This window comes from Cicer arietinum, chromosome 1 (genome assembly GCF_000331145.2).
Source record: "Cicer arietinum cultivar CDC Frontier isolate Library 1 chromosome 1, Cicar.CDCFrontier_v2.0, whole genome shotgun sequence".
Classification (NCBI taxonomy): domain Eukaryota; kingdom Viridiplantae; phylum Streptophyta; class Magnoliopsida; order Fabales; family Fabaceae; genus Cicer; species Cicer arietinum.
This window is the reverse complement of record NC_021160.2, coordinates 15,174,944-15,192,671: the sequence shown is the minus strand read 5'-3', so window position 1 is coordinate 15,192,671 and position 17,728 is coordinate 15,174,944. Positions and strand designations below refer to the sequence as shown.

At 25.5% G+C, this 17,728-nt stretch overlaps 1 protein-coding gene across 1 annotated transcript; it reads left to right on the top strand.

The window, feature by feature from the left end:
- Window positions 1–10,209: 10,209 nt before the first annotated feature.
- On the top strand, window positions 10,210–10,758 carry LOC101498144 (RING-H2 finger protein ATL1-like). The gene has a single exon (XM_004513437.3). It carries the CDS (start codon window positions 10,210–10,212, stop codon window positions 10,756–10,758), a length of 549 nt encoding a protein of 182 aa, XP_004513494.1.
- Window positions 10,759–17,728: the final 6,970 nt, after the last annotated feature.

Below are 17,728 nucleotides of genomic sequence, written 5' to 3'. Positions count from 1 at the left end.
AATTTAATTATAATTTTAATTTAATTTTAATTTTAATTTAATTATAATTTTAATTTAATTACAATTTAAATTTATATTTATATTAATTTATTATATATAAAATTATAATACAGAATTTATTTTGAATTTAAAAAAATTAATTTTTTAATATACGTAATATTTTGTGGCGGCTTAAGCCCTCACAAAGGAGGGACTTTTGTGGCGGCCTGGGCCATCACAAAAGCTGATTTTAAATCAGTCTGTCCTTTGTGGCGGCCTAAGCCCTCATAAAGGCAGACTTTTGTGGCTGCAAAAGCCCTCACAAATGTCTGTCTTTTGTGGCTGCAAAAGCCCGCACAAATGCCAACCTGTTTCAGACTTTGTGGCTGCAAAAGCCCTCACAAAATTTTGTGCCCAACTTCTTTGTGGCTGCCAAAAGCCCTCACAAAAGCCACCTTTGTGGCTGATTATACCCCTTTTGAAGGTAAAAGACCTCACAAAATGCTTGTTTTCTTGTTGTGGCTACTACTAAAGTGTTTCAGCTACTACCAGAGTGCTTCATGGGGTTGTACGTACCTCATGACTTTAACTTGGAAGTGGACCATTAAGGTACAACAAATATATTCAAGTAGACAATGACATGTAAAATTTTTGGAGTAATAAGGTGTTCTTGTAGTTTGTTTCAATACTTAGGAACGATGACAAAATAAAGAAAAATTTGATGTTGATCGCATGATCACCGTTAAGTTAAAGTTAAAGTGAGAATGATTTTTTGGATAAATCTTTAGTAGAAAAAAAACATAAAAAAATGAAAAATTTAAATTATATTTTATATTTAAAAATTTAATTATAAATTGACGAAGTTAAAAACAATAACACATAAAGAGATAAAGAATTCCATTGATTAGGAATGCTCTTTGAATAATTCCATGGATTCTAATTAGGAATGCTCTTGAATGTTCATGTATAAGGAATGCAGCGGTAAACAATTACAATTGTGGTCAATCAATTAATTGTTGTTGATATGATTTGGGCAATTATTAGGTGAAACGGTAAGAGTTATCTACCAAGATATTTGATATTAGGGATTATTCATTGATTACTTTTGAATACATTAAGAATAGTCATCAATTAATTTTTAATTTTTTTAAAGTAGACGGTCGAAGAATAAAGTAGTATATTGAGATTTTTTTATTTATTGTTATAATTGTTAAGTATGACATGCCACATGTATAGTTTTTTAATAAGATGCATGCGGTTGATCGGCGTTAATAATGCAATAATCAATGGTAGTCTTATAATATTAAAATAATAATGTATATGATATTTAATTTTCAATTTATGTCTAATATATTATTTAAATTATCACATTTACATTTTGTTAAAAAAATAAAATGTTTCTATTATTTTCGAATGTAATTATTTTATCAAGTAATTGATTAGAAATTTTAAGAGTTAAATCATTGTTATACATAAGTGGATATTGAGTTATTTTGATGTAATTTATTTAAGTTTAAGAGATTTATTTTATGCATTTGATAAAAAAATATTAAACGATTAAATGTTTGTCAAACGAGTATTATCAAGAATTAATTTGATGTGAAATCAGATTAAAAATGAGCAGTCAAATGATTGTTTAGGTATTTATATAGTATACATTTTTATTGACATTAAAAATGAAAAAATTATTCAATATTTTTTGAATATGAAAAACCACAAACAACAATTATGATATATAATCATTCTTTAAAAGAAAATTATATATATTTAATTTTGCAAATTTTTATATATATTGTTCCACTGCTAAAAAAAATTAGTCATTTCTTCTTTTTGAACGAGGAAAATAAATCATATTTATTATTTTCTCTATCTTAAAATAAATGATGCATTTTTATCAATGCAAGAATTCAGTATTTTGAAATATTTTTTTTATCAATTGTCATACTCTTAAAGCCTTTATTATTAGCAAATTAGTTGGTTAAAGTCTCTTTGTGGGTGAATTAAATGTATTATTGATTGATAGTGCTTCTAGAGCGACTCAAGTGGTTAAAGCCTCGTGACCTTTCTGATATTTGTGTTATTTTTAAGGATTTAAGTGGCACTATTGTTGGTTGTTTCTCAGATTATATGGATGTTGCTGCATTTTTTTCTTTTGATGTTGAACTTTACGTTGCTATGTAGTGCCATTGAGTTCACTCATTCTAAAAGTTGGTTCCACTTTTGAATAGACAGCAGAGTCGTTATCGTGACCTAAAATTTTGAGTGTTTATTAAATTAAACGGGGTAATTACCAAAGTTTATTTTAAAATAGGAAAAACATTGAGAAACCCTTAAAAAACACAAATGTTATTTGAAACCAGATTTTGGATTTAGAAGTATATTATGCATAAGAAATATATTAGCATCATACATTAAAAAACAGCTACATGTAATTAATTGTACAAAATTTATATTAACTTAAAAAATATTTATTTTCCTCTTAAAAGTGTGTTTAAAATAGAGAAGGAAAAAAATGAATTTTATTATTGTGTTTGACACGAGTGGCCTCGTGCTCCTACATATTATCAGGTGCAATGGAGAAATCAAAACTACATAATTTTTGGATAAAAAAGGTGGATGTGTTAATTGATTTTAAAGAAATTGTGTTTTGTTGTTAATAAACAAGTTAGGTAAAATAAAAAATTGTTTTGACGAAAACAATAAATTTGTTTGATTTAAATAATTTTTTTTAAAGAGAGTTTTAATAGAATCAAGTTGTACAATTTGTGTTTCAAAAACTCAAATATTAAAAATATGTTACATCTAATTAACCAATTTAAGAATACTTTTATTATTTTGGTTATAGAAATCATTTTCAAAACTAGCAAGTTGTACAACTTGTATCTTAACAACTCAAAGATTAAAAATATGTCACGTCTAAAAATTGATTTTAAATTAATTTATATATCGTCCATTCATTCTCATTACCAATTGAACTACAACTCAATAGGCACTAAGAATGAGTTGACGATGTATTTATCCCCTAGTTATTTTTTTTAAAAATAATAAAACAAAAAATACTATACTAATAATAATGTTAAAAGACTCCATTGCAAAATGTGACTTTTTGAAAGCTCTTTTTTACTTACGATTAGTTTTTTAGCGTGTTTTTAAACTCTGAGTCATAATTTGAGTTTCTAAACTGAGTTTTAATGTAATTATTTGCATATTGATCATTACTCGCTCTGCATACCATAACTTGAGCTTTGGATATCGGATTGACACATGTGAGTAGGTGTTGAAAAGCTAAGGGTCAGAGTTATAACTTTTATGTTGACACAAAAATCTTAACTCGAAACTTTACTTGGTCAATTTTTTTGATCATGTGACCTGTGATCTCGATTTACAAGAAATAGGGGTTTGAATTGTAAATGTCCGTATTTAAATATTCCTGTTAAAAAACTTAAGAAAATAATTCAAGATTGATTTTGGTTATGAAAATAGAAAACGGAGAACGTTCTTGGTTTTAACCAGAACATGGAGAACGTTATTGGTTAGTTAAAATCACTAATTCGGTTTATGTATTTAACTTGATAACCAACCAGACTGAAAGTAAATAGATAAGGGAAGATATACCACACAATGATATATCCTGGTTCACCCAACTCGAGCTACGTCCAGTCCGCACAACCGTGAGATTTTCCACTAAGTGTTCAAAACAAAGAATTTTCTTGGTTTTACAGCACCTAGCACAGATCAACCTTGATCTTTTACAAAGTTAAAACTTTTCCACCCATAAAGGAGTTCAATCAAATCACCTATCAATCTTTTAGATAGGATTTTACAGTTCACCTTTTAATCATAAAAGGATTTCCTACAAGCTTACTCAAAACTATACTTCACATTATAGCCTTGAGTTTACAATGATATGATTTAAAGTGTTTTGTCAGAATATGAGAAGGCTCAACACTTGTTTGAGTTCTGATTCTTTAAAAGAGAAATAGACGAGAATGATTTTAGGAATTGAATGGGAAAAATCAGAACTGATTCAATGTGTGTGAGCGAGAGAAATTCAAGTATGATTGAAATGAGTAATTAAGTGCTTAGTACTTGAAGCTCTAATTTTTCCTTAAGCTTGACCTTCCTTTTATAGGCTTTTATGATATTTAATAATGGTCAAATAAGCTGTTGGTAGTGCTCTGTCAGTTTTGACCAAAACCAATATATATGAATAAAATTTTTTTAGCCTTTGAACACTTTCTGAAATCTGTTTGATTGGGTGTTTTTCTTCGTTCTTGATCAGATTTATTTTGTGTTTAATGATTCTTTATACCTCTGATATATTTGTTGATGATATTGCTTCGATCTAGAGATTTGATACTTCCAAAACATCTGTAATAATGATGTTGAAAATTTAGGAGACTGATGATCATTCTAGAGACTGGTTTGAACATTGGAGAATGATCTGATCATTCTGGAGACAAATCTGATCATTCTGGAGACTGATGAGAACTTTCTACAGATTGATGTTATCATTTTGGAGATTGATGTTTAACATGTTGGAGAATGATGTTAGCATGTTGGAGATTAAGTTTAACATGTTGGAGAATGATGTTACCATGCTGGAGATTACTATCAACATGTTGGAGAATGATGTTAGCATGCTAGAGATTAAGTTTAACATGCTGGAGATCAATGTCAACATGCTGGAGAATGATGTTAGCATGCTGGAGATTAATGTCAACATGCTGGAGAATGATCAGAATGTTGTCAAGAATGTTCCTCGTTCTTGACAGTCAAGTTGGACAAGGTTCAAATATGTTTGGTCTTGTTAATTCGTGATATTCTCTCTTTGTGATTCAAGTAGTTTCTTTGAATATGATCATCTTAGTTTGTTCTTTGCCAAGTACCAATTATATAGATGTAAAATCCAGAGGCTAAAACTTCTTTTAACTAGTCGAGATTGATTGATTTTGGAGCTGCGATGATCATTCTTGAAACTGGAGAACATTTTCAGTTTTCCATATTTTGTTAAGAATGTTCTTCATTCTTGTCTGTTCAGTTTCTTGCCTTTTTATGCTGATTTATTTGCTTTGTTTAAATCCTATCTTTAAATTAATACACTAAGCACAAGTTAAATTAACATAACATTTATAATCATAATTAACATTCTTAATTAACTTTTTGTTTGTTTTCATCTAAACATTAAATTGAGATTTTGTCTCAACAATTTCCCCCTTTTTGATGATGACAAACATGTTAATTTATATTTTAATTTTGATTCTAAGTTTAATCCTAGAGAGCTTAAAAACTCCCCCCTCAAAATATGCTTCAAATTTTTGAACCAACATAAAATCTAAAATAATTCACCCCCTTTATCAACACAAAAAGGTTAGGGAATACGAAGGAAATGTATACTACACATAGAAAATAATGAGTAGACTATAGTTTTAAAAAGAATAACATTTTCTAAAAAACTCCCCTTAATATTTTAAAATTGATATCATTCAAAATTCCAAAACACGAGTAAGATAAGATAAATGTGAACATGATCATGCTTAACAGTAAAAAATAGATCAATTTTTTATTTTTAAAACAAGAGAGTGTGAGCGCATATAGGAAGTAAAAAATAAGATGAATGTGACAACATGTCAAATACAATTTTTCTCTTTACAAAACATTCTTATGTCAAATAAAGTTTGATGATATTGCATCGATTTGGAGATTTGATTCTGTCAAAACAGCTTGAGGAATGATGATAGTCTGCTGGAGAATAATGTTGAAAATTCTGGAGACTGATCTGAACATTTTGGAGACTGATTTGATCATTCTGGAGACTGATTTGATCATTCTGGAGACTGATAAGAACTTTCTGCAGATTGATGTTATCATTCTGGAGATTGATTTTTAACATGTTGGAGAATGATGTTAGCATGATGGAGATTAATGTCAACATGCTAGAGAATGATGTTAGCATGTTGGAGATTAAGTTTAACATGCTGGAGAATGATGCTAGCATGCTGGAGATTAATGTCAACATGTTGGAGAATGATCAGAATGATGTCAAAAATGTTCTTCATTCTTGATAGTCAAGTTGGAGAAGGTTCAGATATGTTTGATCTTGCTAATTTGTGATCTTCTCTCTTTGTGATTTGAGTAGTTTCTTTGAATTTGATTATCTCGGTTTGTTCCTTACCAAGTGCTAATGATATAGATATAAAATCCAAAGGCTAAAACTTTTTTTAACTAGTGGAGATTGATTGATTTTGGAGCTGCGATGATCATTCTTGAAACTGGAGAACATTCTGAGTTTTCCAGATTTTGTTAAGAATGTTCTTCATTCTTGTCTGTTCAGTTTCTTGCCTTTTTATGTTGATTTATTTGCTTTATTTAAATCCTATCTTTAAATTAATACACTCAAAAGTACAAGTTAAATTAACATTACATTTAAAATCATAATTAACATTTTTAATTAACTTTTTGTTTGTTTTCATCAAAATATTAAATTAATATTTTGTCTCAACAACCTGAGCTTTACTAGTAATAACATTTAGTATCGGGCCACTTGTTGTTTTGGCCTTGGAGCTTTTAGAGCCCAAAAACGAAGAAGGCTGTTTTAAGAGCAAGGCAATTTTTGTTATAGAGATATAGAAAGATACTCATATATTTGTTGAGACAAAATCTCAAATTAATATTTTATGATAATCAAACAAAAGTTAATTAAGACTTTTAATTATGATTCTAAGTGTTTTGTTGTTTAACATGTGCGTTTGAGTGTATTAATCAAAGATAGGTATTATGCATTTAAAGCAATGATCATATTAGAAGAAGCAAACTCATTCAAGTAAAACGAATAACATTATGACATAATTTTGGAAAAATGGAGTTCGTTCTTCACAGTTCTAAATTACTAAGAATGTTCTATGATCTTAAAGAGAAAAATTCTTCCTGGTATACTCAATCTTTTACTATAATGTTTCCATGTATATACAAGGATCATATTAGTAAGAGAATCATTCAAAAGAACATAGGTAAAGGTTATGCGTCATAATCAAACAAGCAAGATCATTCTCCAAGTTTGAGCAAGGAACAAGTACGAATTTGACAGGTTCAATTAGACACTTAAGTTGTACCTATGAGCAACCTGCACACATGATAGTAATTAGGAAAAACACTTCAAGACAATTGTCAAAGAAGCTTAACCTCAGCATCCATTGTAACAACAACGAATGTCGTTCTTCACTTGCCTGAACAGTTTTGCTTTAAGACAACACTTATCCATTCTTTCTGACATAAGACATCTGAATCATCTTCAACGAATAGATGAGTTTTCATAAGCTTTCTTGAATCCTATAAAATAAGCCTCAAGATGAAGGATATGGCAGAGCTTCAAGTGCAAAGGAATACATTATTTATATTATCATACTCGAAATCTCTTAAGCTTCTCAATCACTTCAAAAGATTAAGTTATGTTCTCATCTACATATCAGAACCATTCAACTAAGTCCTAAGTCAAGAATCTAACCTCAAACGAGTGTTGAGTACACTCAGATTCTACCAAACTCTCAAATCATCACTTTGTGAATCAAGACTATTGTGTTAAAAATAGTTTGAGTAAATTGTAAAAATCTTTTTATGATTAAAAGGTAATTTATAAAAATCCTCTCTAAAGATTGATAGGTAACCTGTGGAAATCCTTTCGAGGTTGAAAGGTAGTGTATTGTAACATATCAAGATTGATATGAAAAGGTTGTGTGAAAACCAAGAACGATCTTGCTTTGAGCATTTAGTAAAAAACCTCACAATTGTGAGGACTGAACATAACTTACCTCGGGGAACTAAGATATATCTTTGTGCGATATCTCTTCTCTTATCTTTATTTATTTATTTATAATCAAATAACTGTATATTATATAGATAAGTTAAATTTTATTATTTCACTAACCAAGAACGTTCTGCATTTTCATAATCAAGATCAATCTTGAGTTAAATACTTTGAGTTTTAAACAAGAATTTTAAAAATGAGCAATTACAATTCAAACCCCTCATCCTTGTAATTGACATTGTTACTTCTTTTTTGGAATTGACATTGTTACTTCGGGAAAGAAAAGAAAAACCTCTTTTTTGTTTGATTTTTTTGTTCTAAACTTATAGAGTACAAGGATGAATTTTTGAGTCCATGAGATAAATTGAGTTCTGATTTTTCTATTGTTTTGTAGAAATTATGGAATAGTGCGGAGACGAAAAGAGAAAAGAGTTGCTGTATTTTTTTGGTTGATTGTTGGAAATAGTTGCACTTGTAGTAAGAAAAAAAAAGGAGAAAAGTAAGGTTTTTTTTTTTTTTTATTGTTTTTAGGCCAATTGTAAATTGATGCTTATGTTATATGGGCTCAAAATTAGACCTGATTTATGAAATGTCGATTTTTATAGATTTTATAACAACAAATGCAAAATGCTATAATGAAATATATTATTACTTATTTTTTGAATTATTTATAATTTGTCGAATAAAATTGAGATATCACGGTCGTCTTAAACATTTTGGAGTTGTTGTTTTAATCTTAAAAATTGAGCCATTATTAAAAAGAATGAGCAATTATAGTAATTAAAAAAGGAAAAATAAATAAATTTTAAGTTCCTATAAAATTTCAAAATTATATTATTAGTTCTTAAAATATTTTTTATTCAATTTTATTCCCTATTTTGATTTTTTTTTAAATTGATATTTTAGTTCACCAAAAAAGTTTGTATAAAATCAAAATAAGGACTAAAAATATTTTTTTTTTAAACTAAAATTGAAAAGTCGTATTTTTTAAGAACTAAAAAATATTTACTCTAATTTTGTTATATTATTTAAAAAGCAAATTGGGGTCCCTCACTAATTCGGAGCTATGTGCTAAAGGCTTGAATGTACTGACCCTGATGGGTCGTGATAGAGAGCGATTTTTTTATTGGTCATCCAATATTTCATTAATTTAAATATTGTGTCGTGGAAGTTTGAAAGACTAAATAGCTCTACATCTCTCACATATATATAAAATATATAAAAGACAACATGTGTGCTCATAAACTTGTTAATTTTAACTTTTACGATTTTTATTTTACTTGATGGAATTTGTCATAGTATTTGAAATGAATTTTACAACAATTGGTGTAATCTTTATTTTTTCATTTTCATTAATGTTTCTCTTTGATTTCTAACTATGTTTACCTTATTACAATACACTTAATGTTTTTTAAGAGGTAGCATCGTTAATCTATGTTTCCTTGAAATTATTATTTAAACTTCAAACTTTTAACTTTTATTACATTTTTATTTAATAAATTTATTAGGATGTTGTCAATAATAAATGGTAGTTTTAAAGTGACGATATCAATTCCTAATTTTTGTTTGCTCAAATAATAATAATAATAATAATAATAATAATAATAATAATAATAATAATAATAATAATTGTGAAATATAAATGTAGTCTTTATAAAATAGAAAGTTTTTAAATTTAATCTTTATAAAATTTTAATAGGCCTTAATATATAACTGTTTACGATATTAGTCAAATTCTCGCCGACTAAACTAATTAACGGTTAATTAGCACGGCCACGACTTTTTAATATACGCATGGCAAATAAGTCACCAATTTTATATTTTATATTTTTAAACATATTTTATATAAACCTATTTAAACAAATTGAATATAATTCCAACTATTATTAACTAAACCAATTAATCTAAAAAGAATATAATCTAAACCAATTAAGGGTTGAAGATTACCAAAACTACTGTTAATGGAACAAAAGGCTTATCTACAAACCTTATCACTTTTTCCACTTATCTTAGTGTCCTTATTGTACAGCTATTTCTGTCCTTTCTTCTTATTCCATGACATTTTTGTTAAACAAAAGAAAAAAATAATACTACTAATATTGTATTCTCTTCACCAATCATAGCATAACCACCATTTTTTTTATTTAACCATTCCCGTGTCATAATATATATAAAAAAATAATAATTAATTTATTATTTTTAATTTATTTATATTTTAAAACAGAAGAGTACTTATCAATATTAATGCATTATTTTTAATGAATAATAATATCTAATAATTCTTTCAATGAATCCATTCTGGATAGGATTTTGCTCCATCATGTCTAGTTTTATATATACTAAATATTCTTCAACTTGTTTCACCAAATTAAATTTCTTCTCCAATTTCTAAAAAAAAAATACAAATAACCATATATCCCCACAAAATGGTTGATGTTCTAAGCCCTTTCACAATTCCATCCCCTCCTCCACCATCTTCTTTTTCATCAAACAAAAACAATAGCATACCCATGTTATACTATGGTCTTGTTGTGATGGGAATTGCAGCCATAGTTCTAGCAATTTACAACATCATTATAATCAAACGTTGCAATAGGAGCCACAATCAAGCACAACCCACAAGCCCAACTCTTATGGTTATTGAAAATAGTAATAATAGGAGCTTTGGAAACTCACAAAGGAACTTGCTTTCAAGCTTCAAGTACAAAAAAGAAGTGGTAACAAAAGAAGAAGAGAAAAAGGGTGATTTTGATTATGAATGTTCTGTTTGTTTGTCGGTTTATGAAGAAGGGGAAGATGTTAGGAAATTACCAAAGTGTAAACATTGTTTTCATGCTCTTTGTATAGATATGTGGCTTTATTCTCATTTTGATTGTCCAATTTGTAGAACACCTGTTGGGTCTTTTCGTCATAATTTTGTAGAAGAGAATTCTCGTGATGGGTTGATGGAATCCAGTGGTATTGTCTATGTTTGATTTGATGAGTTTGAAAAATATTTGTGTAGAGAAAATGTTGTTTTGCTTCAAAGACATAACATTGAATGAACCAATGTTTTGAAAATGATATTGGATCATGGTTCAATCGGTTGAACTTTGAATTTATCTGAGATAGTTCAATCGGTTGAACTTTGAATTTATCTGACTTTTTATTTAATTGTTTGATCGACTTAATTGAAGTTTTGTTTTTTAATTTAAGTGATTTAGAGTTTATTGATTTATGATCTAAAGTTGTTATTGGTTTGATGTCTAGTTGGATTTTAAATAGTTGGAATCGACCACTATACTACGCTAGTACTTAGGTTGTTTTTCTTAGTTCTTTAATTGGATCAATTTCGAGGTTGAGTTAGATGAGAAAATATTGTTACCTCTTTTTATTGGTAGAGAATATTGTTACCTATCTGTTTATAATTTACCTTCACTTCGTTTAATATTAAATGTATGTAAGGCGGTTATTTGGAAAGAATACATTTCAACATACTTCAATTTTATTTATATTTAATGTTAAAAAAGTAAGTGCCTATAATGTTAAATTGTTTATTTTGCATAAAAAAAAAATTGTATTAGTAACTCATACAGCCTTTTGTTTTGTTGTTTAGGTTCAAACTCCATTTTATTGGTTGGCATTTGGTGACCACATGAGTCCATATCATTGAATTTTCTTCTTGTGTCGTTTAATCATTGCTATTATTAGTATGGTTTTACCATTGATTGTGATACTACCTCTATTATTTAAACATAAACTTCATTTAAATAAAATTATTCTTAAAAATTAGTTATTTCAATTTTAATTTTTTTATAAGAGAAAATTAAATCTACCTCCTTTGAGATCACTTTAAATGACACTAACACTTCATTTAACTTTGAAAAAACACTCATCTTTTTTAGACTCGTTCAAAAAATTGCATTAAATATTTTTTGTCACATTTACATCTATTCATGTCATTTACCATATTACACTTAGAATTTTCACTTTAACTTGTAAAAGTATGACAATACTTTTGATATTTGCAATTTTAAAAGGTATAATTATATTTTTAGTACCACAATCGAATTGTGTATTTTTAATAAGTAACAGATAAAATTGAAAGAGTAATAAAAAGTAAATATTATACAAATTTTTTTTTTAAGTATAGAAGTGTTTGAACGTTTTTTTAAAATTTGAACTGATGTTATTGCCATTTAAAGTAACCTTGTGGAGGGTAAATGTAATTTCCACTTTTTATAGAACAAAGTTTAGATGAGTCTGTTTTTTGGGAATTCAACAAGGTGATTAATGATTAAAATATTTGTGATTTATAAAAAACCATTTGATTTAATATTAAAATATTTAGGATTTATAAGACAAAAAAATATATTTATATTTGTGATTTGGTTCACTTTGGATGACATGCTCTAAAAAAATTCAACACAATTTGATCCAAATTAATGTAATTTAAATTGAATTGATTTTTGATTAATTTAAAATTTATAAATACAGTTTGGTTTGATGTTTAAAAATAAATTTAAAATTTAATCTAATCTAAATCATTTTTATAAAATAATATCAAAATAATATCTGATTTTACGCAATTTTCGAATTTTTAAATTAATTTATAGTTTTTATTTGGACCAGTTTGTATGTGTATTATAGAAGTTGAAAAGTTAGAGCTCAATAAATTAAAATACAATTACAATATAGTATTTTTGAAATATAAATTTATACATAATAAAATAAAATAAAAATATTAAATAAAATATATATTTTATTTAATATTTATTAAAATAATAAAATTAATTCAAATAAAGAATATAGGTGGTCCAATAAATTAATATAATATGTATAGGCGTATTATAAAATAGCTGAATCTTATTCTTATAGAAATTATAGGCGTATTAAATACAATGTTTAAATAATAAAATGAGTTATGATAAGGAATATGGGCAGTATTATTAAGAAGAACTAAATCTTAAATTGAGGAGAGATAAAACATTAAACATAATTTGTAAAGAGAATCACTTGTCAATTGTCATTTTACAAGTTATATTTATAAGAATAAGTTAGACTTAATATAAAAATTAAGCTTAATTGTAATTTTAGTCCTCTATTTTTACTAATTCACGAAATTAATCTTTTAAAATTTGACAGTTTTAGTCCCTCTTTGTGATTTTTAATTAAAAAAATGAAAATGTGAGATGTTTTAAATAACGTAATATATGATACGATAATGTAAAATGATTAACATGATGAAATTGAAATAAAATACAGATAGTTCATATTATAATTAATCTAATAAATACAAAGTATCAATTAAGGTGAAAGTTTAATACACTATTTATAGAACAAACTTTAAACTTTAAAACACACCACTTCCAAACAATATTTCTATATCTTATTCATTAACTTGTAATCTCAAGACATTTATTAGTATTTATCATATTATTAATAATTATTTTCAACATGTCTAATTTATTTTAATTTAAATCTGTTCCTAATAAATATAGGGAAAAATTTAATCCATAAATATGTATGACCTAAATAAATAAATAAAATAAAGTGTTTGCTGAAAAATTACTATAACAAGAATGTCATAAAATGTGGATTATAAGATTAAAGACCAAAAAGACTGATTAAGTGACGAAAAGGCCAGTAGTTAGAATAGGACCCAAATCTCTGGTAATCATTGAAGATGTGTCTGCCATTATTTTTGCAGTGTGACTTTATCTTAGCATTATTATTCATATCATAACTAACAACAACCACAAAATGTCATAAATGCGGCAAATAAGGCTCAATAGTTTGTATTCATACTAACAAGTAATTTAAATACATTATTAAGAATTAAAAAAAATTACATTAGAAACAACAATTTTAACTTTCAAAAATTAGATTCTAATAAATATCTTAAGAGTACTTCTTAACATTAGTATCACAATTATTTATAAGAAATTTAGTTACTCCATCGCTCTCTTTTTATAATAATTTTTTTGAAAGTAACGCAAAGCTCTACCCCACCCCTCACTTTTAGATGGGAAGCGATCTTAAACAATCCTAAGCACACCTTAACAGAAAGGGACTTATGCATGTAGTATAATTTTTTATTCAATAGTGTTTATAATTAAAGATAGTGGAAACAAATATAATTATTTAATGATCTAATAAAAATATAATTGTGTTCTTAAAAATAATTAATAAGAACTAATTCAACGAGAATAAAAAAATCATTGAAAAGTAAAATTTATATTAATTGAAAGTTACTCAATTAATTTAGAATATCTATATATATCATTAAATAAAGTAAAAGTAGGTTATATTACTTTGTAACAATATAATCAAAAGTAATTTAGTAAAACTTAATATATTTAATTTAAATTTTGAATAATTTTTTTAATATTTTATTACGAATAGACTGTTTGTCTATATTTTAGATTAAAAGAAATTTAGTTGATTTTTTAATCTAAAAGTAAATTAAATAAAAAAAAAAACAAAATAATTGGAGGACATAAACCTTACTTAGAAAATAAAAATAGAAAACCATATGCAAAAGATACACTAAATAGTGTTTTGAGTTCCAACCCTAGAACATGTATTAAAAGTAATAGGCATTCTAAATTATTGACGAAAAATGCTAACAAAAAATGCTAACAGGTATCTTGATGGCATTTGTTAGTAATCTAAATATATACATTTATCATTAGAAGTTTATGAGAACAGGTATCTTGATGGCATTTGTTAGTAATCTAAATATATACATTTATCATTAGAAGTTTATGAGAATATGTATCGATGACAAATATTTTTTTTTTAATATTTATGTATCAATAACATATATTTGTCAAATGTTTTTATATTTATCAATGATAAATATTTATTATATATATTTTTTATATTTATCAGTTATATATATGTGACAAATAGTTTTGTTCCATCTACCAATCAATAAGCTTCAACCTCTCAGAATGTTTTTGAAGATGTTTGACCACCAAAATGGGCAAAGATTGAAAAAGATACATCCAATACAAGGAAATGTATCGCAAAGATATTTATTGCTTTCAAACTATCATTCATCGACAAATTCATCAAGATAGAGAGAACGCTATTCTAAGGATTAGATTGTTACACAAGTTATTCCAAAACTAGGTCTTGATCCACATATTCCAAATCCTCCTCCATCTTTTCTTGATCTGCCAAGACCCTTAATCTCCTCGTCCTCTTATGGATCTTCCCCATCTTTGTCATTATGATTGGTCTTTCGTATTTTCCTCCTGGCTCTTTTTGTTGCGACAAAAAGGAGAGGAAAAATTAGATTTAAGTTTTAAGAATTATTTTTGAAAAAATAACTCCTTATGTACTTCTTCATTTTATATTTCTGCAAGTCGTTTTTTTTTTCTTGAAACATATGTATGGATTTTTATGATCTTTAATTTTATAGGTTTTGTTTAAAAATTTTGATGAATTTTTGTAAAATAAAAGGATAACATTGTTGATATTTTAAAACATACAAAATCGAATTGTCACTTAAAATTAAAATAAATGATCAAATTAAAAAGAAAAATAAATAAACAAATAACTAAAACATTAACTGAAATTAAATTAAATGATTTTGTGTGTTATTTAACTAAAAAAGTGTGTCAAAGTTGTTAATAAATAATATGATAGATAAAAAAAATATATTAAACTATTATGTTCTTAATTTTGAATAGATTTCGACAGGATAATAAAATAAATTCAATTGTATTATATAATATATATATATATATATATATATATATATATATATATATATATATATATATATATATATTCTTCATCATATGCATATTTTTCATTGTTGTTAGTATTTTATAATCTTATAATAAATATATATATATATATATATATATATATATATATATATATATATATATATATATTTTATTGATGATGATTTTGCCACGCCTATGTATACCCCATTCAATTGATATGACACGCTGTTTGCAAATTCATATTTCCTAAAACAACACAAATATGTTTCCGAAAAACAACACACGCATGTCTAATTACTTGTATGTTAATTAAATTTTTAGTGTTTAAAATTTGGTGTTTTTATTTTTGCTACTTGTTTTTAAGTCAACTTAACTGTATTTTTGAAAATTTTAATTTTTTAGTTATATTAATAACATTATAAAGATCTTCTATACACAAAGTTAGAATTTTTTTGATAAAAATAAATTTTAAAAATTTATATTTAATTTATTATTTTTGTTTTTTTTATGGAAGAGGTTTATAAATTCATAAAATTAAAAAAAAAAACATGAGTTGACTTAAAAATAATAATTTAAAATAAAATATAAAATAAAGGGAATAAAAGTTAAGAATCAAATACAGGAACCTTTTTTTAAAATTTTAAAAGGATTAAAATAATAAGAAAGTAAGATTCCATGAAAAAACGTTTCCACACAACGTCAAAGACAAATAAATTTAGAATAAGATTCTAGGCTTTTTATATCTATCATGTCACATACCATTTTTTTCAACTCCAAACTCAAGTCAACCATATTTAATTTTTTATTTATTCAAATTAACCATAAATTTAATAGTCTTTTAATGAGTGAATAAAATGCTAATAATGGTGACAACTACCTTATGCCATAAGAATATCACACTAAGAAGAGAAAATTAAGATAGATCGAGTGTGTTGTAAAAATCTTTTCTTGATTGAAATGTATTTGTAAAAATATTTCATGGACTAGAAGATCACCGTAGAAATTATTTTTATTAATATTGAAAGGTAATAGTTGTAATTAATCAAGTGTGATCAAAAAAGAAAGTGCAAAGGCAAAACACTATGGTGTTGAGCACATTAGTTGAAAATCTCACAGATTATAAGAACTGAACGCAATCCACCTCTAATGAACTAGAATACAAATTTGCGTGATCTTCTTATTTTTATCTATATTTATCTTGCACTTACTTAGAAGTTAGAACTAATATGTTTTACTTTTTCTAACATATCCAGAACATTATGGATATTATGTTTCAACCAAGATTAACCATGAATTAATTTAAATTAAGTACAAAAATTAAAATTTTATAAAGAGATCATAATTCAAATCTCCCTTGTGATAAATACCGCTACTTGAATGTGTTTTTTATTTTATTTAATTATAATATATATTTATCTCAACTTTTTTTTTAATTTTTATTAGTGATAAGTGGTTACTCGGATTTTTTTTTAATTTATTAGTAAAAAATATGTGTTGCATATTATTTGATGAATCAATGAAATATATTTTTCTCGTGTTGTATTATGTTTATTAATGGTAAATATTTATCCCTCATTTTTTTTAATATATCAATAACATATATTTGTCTAGTGTTTTTATATTTATCATGTATTTTTTTTTATATTTATCAGTGATAATATATTTATCTCATGATTTATATATATATATATATATATATATATATATATATAATAAGTGGTTACTCGGATTTTTTTTTAATTTATTAGTAAAAAATATGTGTTGCATATTATTTGATGAATCAATGAAATATATTTTTCTCGTGTTGTATTATGTTTATTAATGGTAAATATTTATCCCTCATTTTTTTTAATATATCAATAACATATATTTGTCTAGTGTTTTTATATTTATCATGTATTTTTTTTTATATTTATCAGTGATAATATATTTATCTCATGATTTATATATATATATATATATATATATATATATATATATATATATATATATATATGTGATAAATAGTTGTCCCGTGTTGTTTTTATGTATCAATGTCAATTATTTGGCCTATATTAATTTATATTTATCGATTATAAATACTTTTTTCATATATTTTTATATTTATCATTGATAAATGTTTATTTTATGAATTTTTAAAAAATTTATCTGTGAAAAGTATGTGTTCCATATTTTTTTATTTATCAATGACAAATATTTGTTTGATGTTATTTATTTATTTATT

Excerpts from the sequence above, each read along its gene's own strand:
- LOC101498144 (XM_004513437.3), top strand. The coding sequence starts at position 10,210 with ATGGTTGATGTTCTAAGCCCTTTCACAATTCCATCCCCTCCTCCACCA.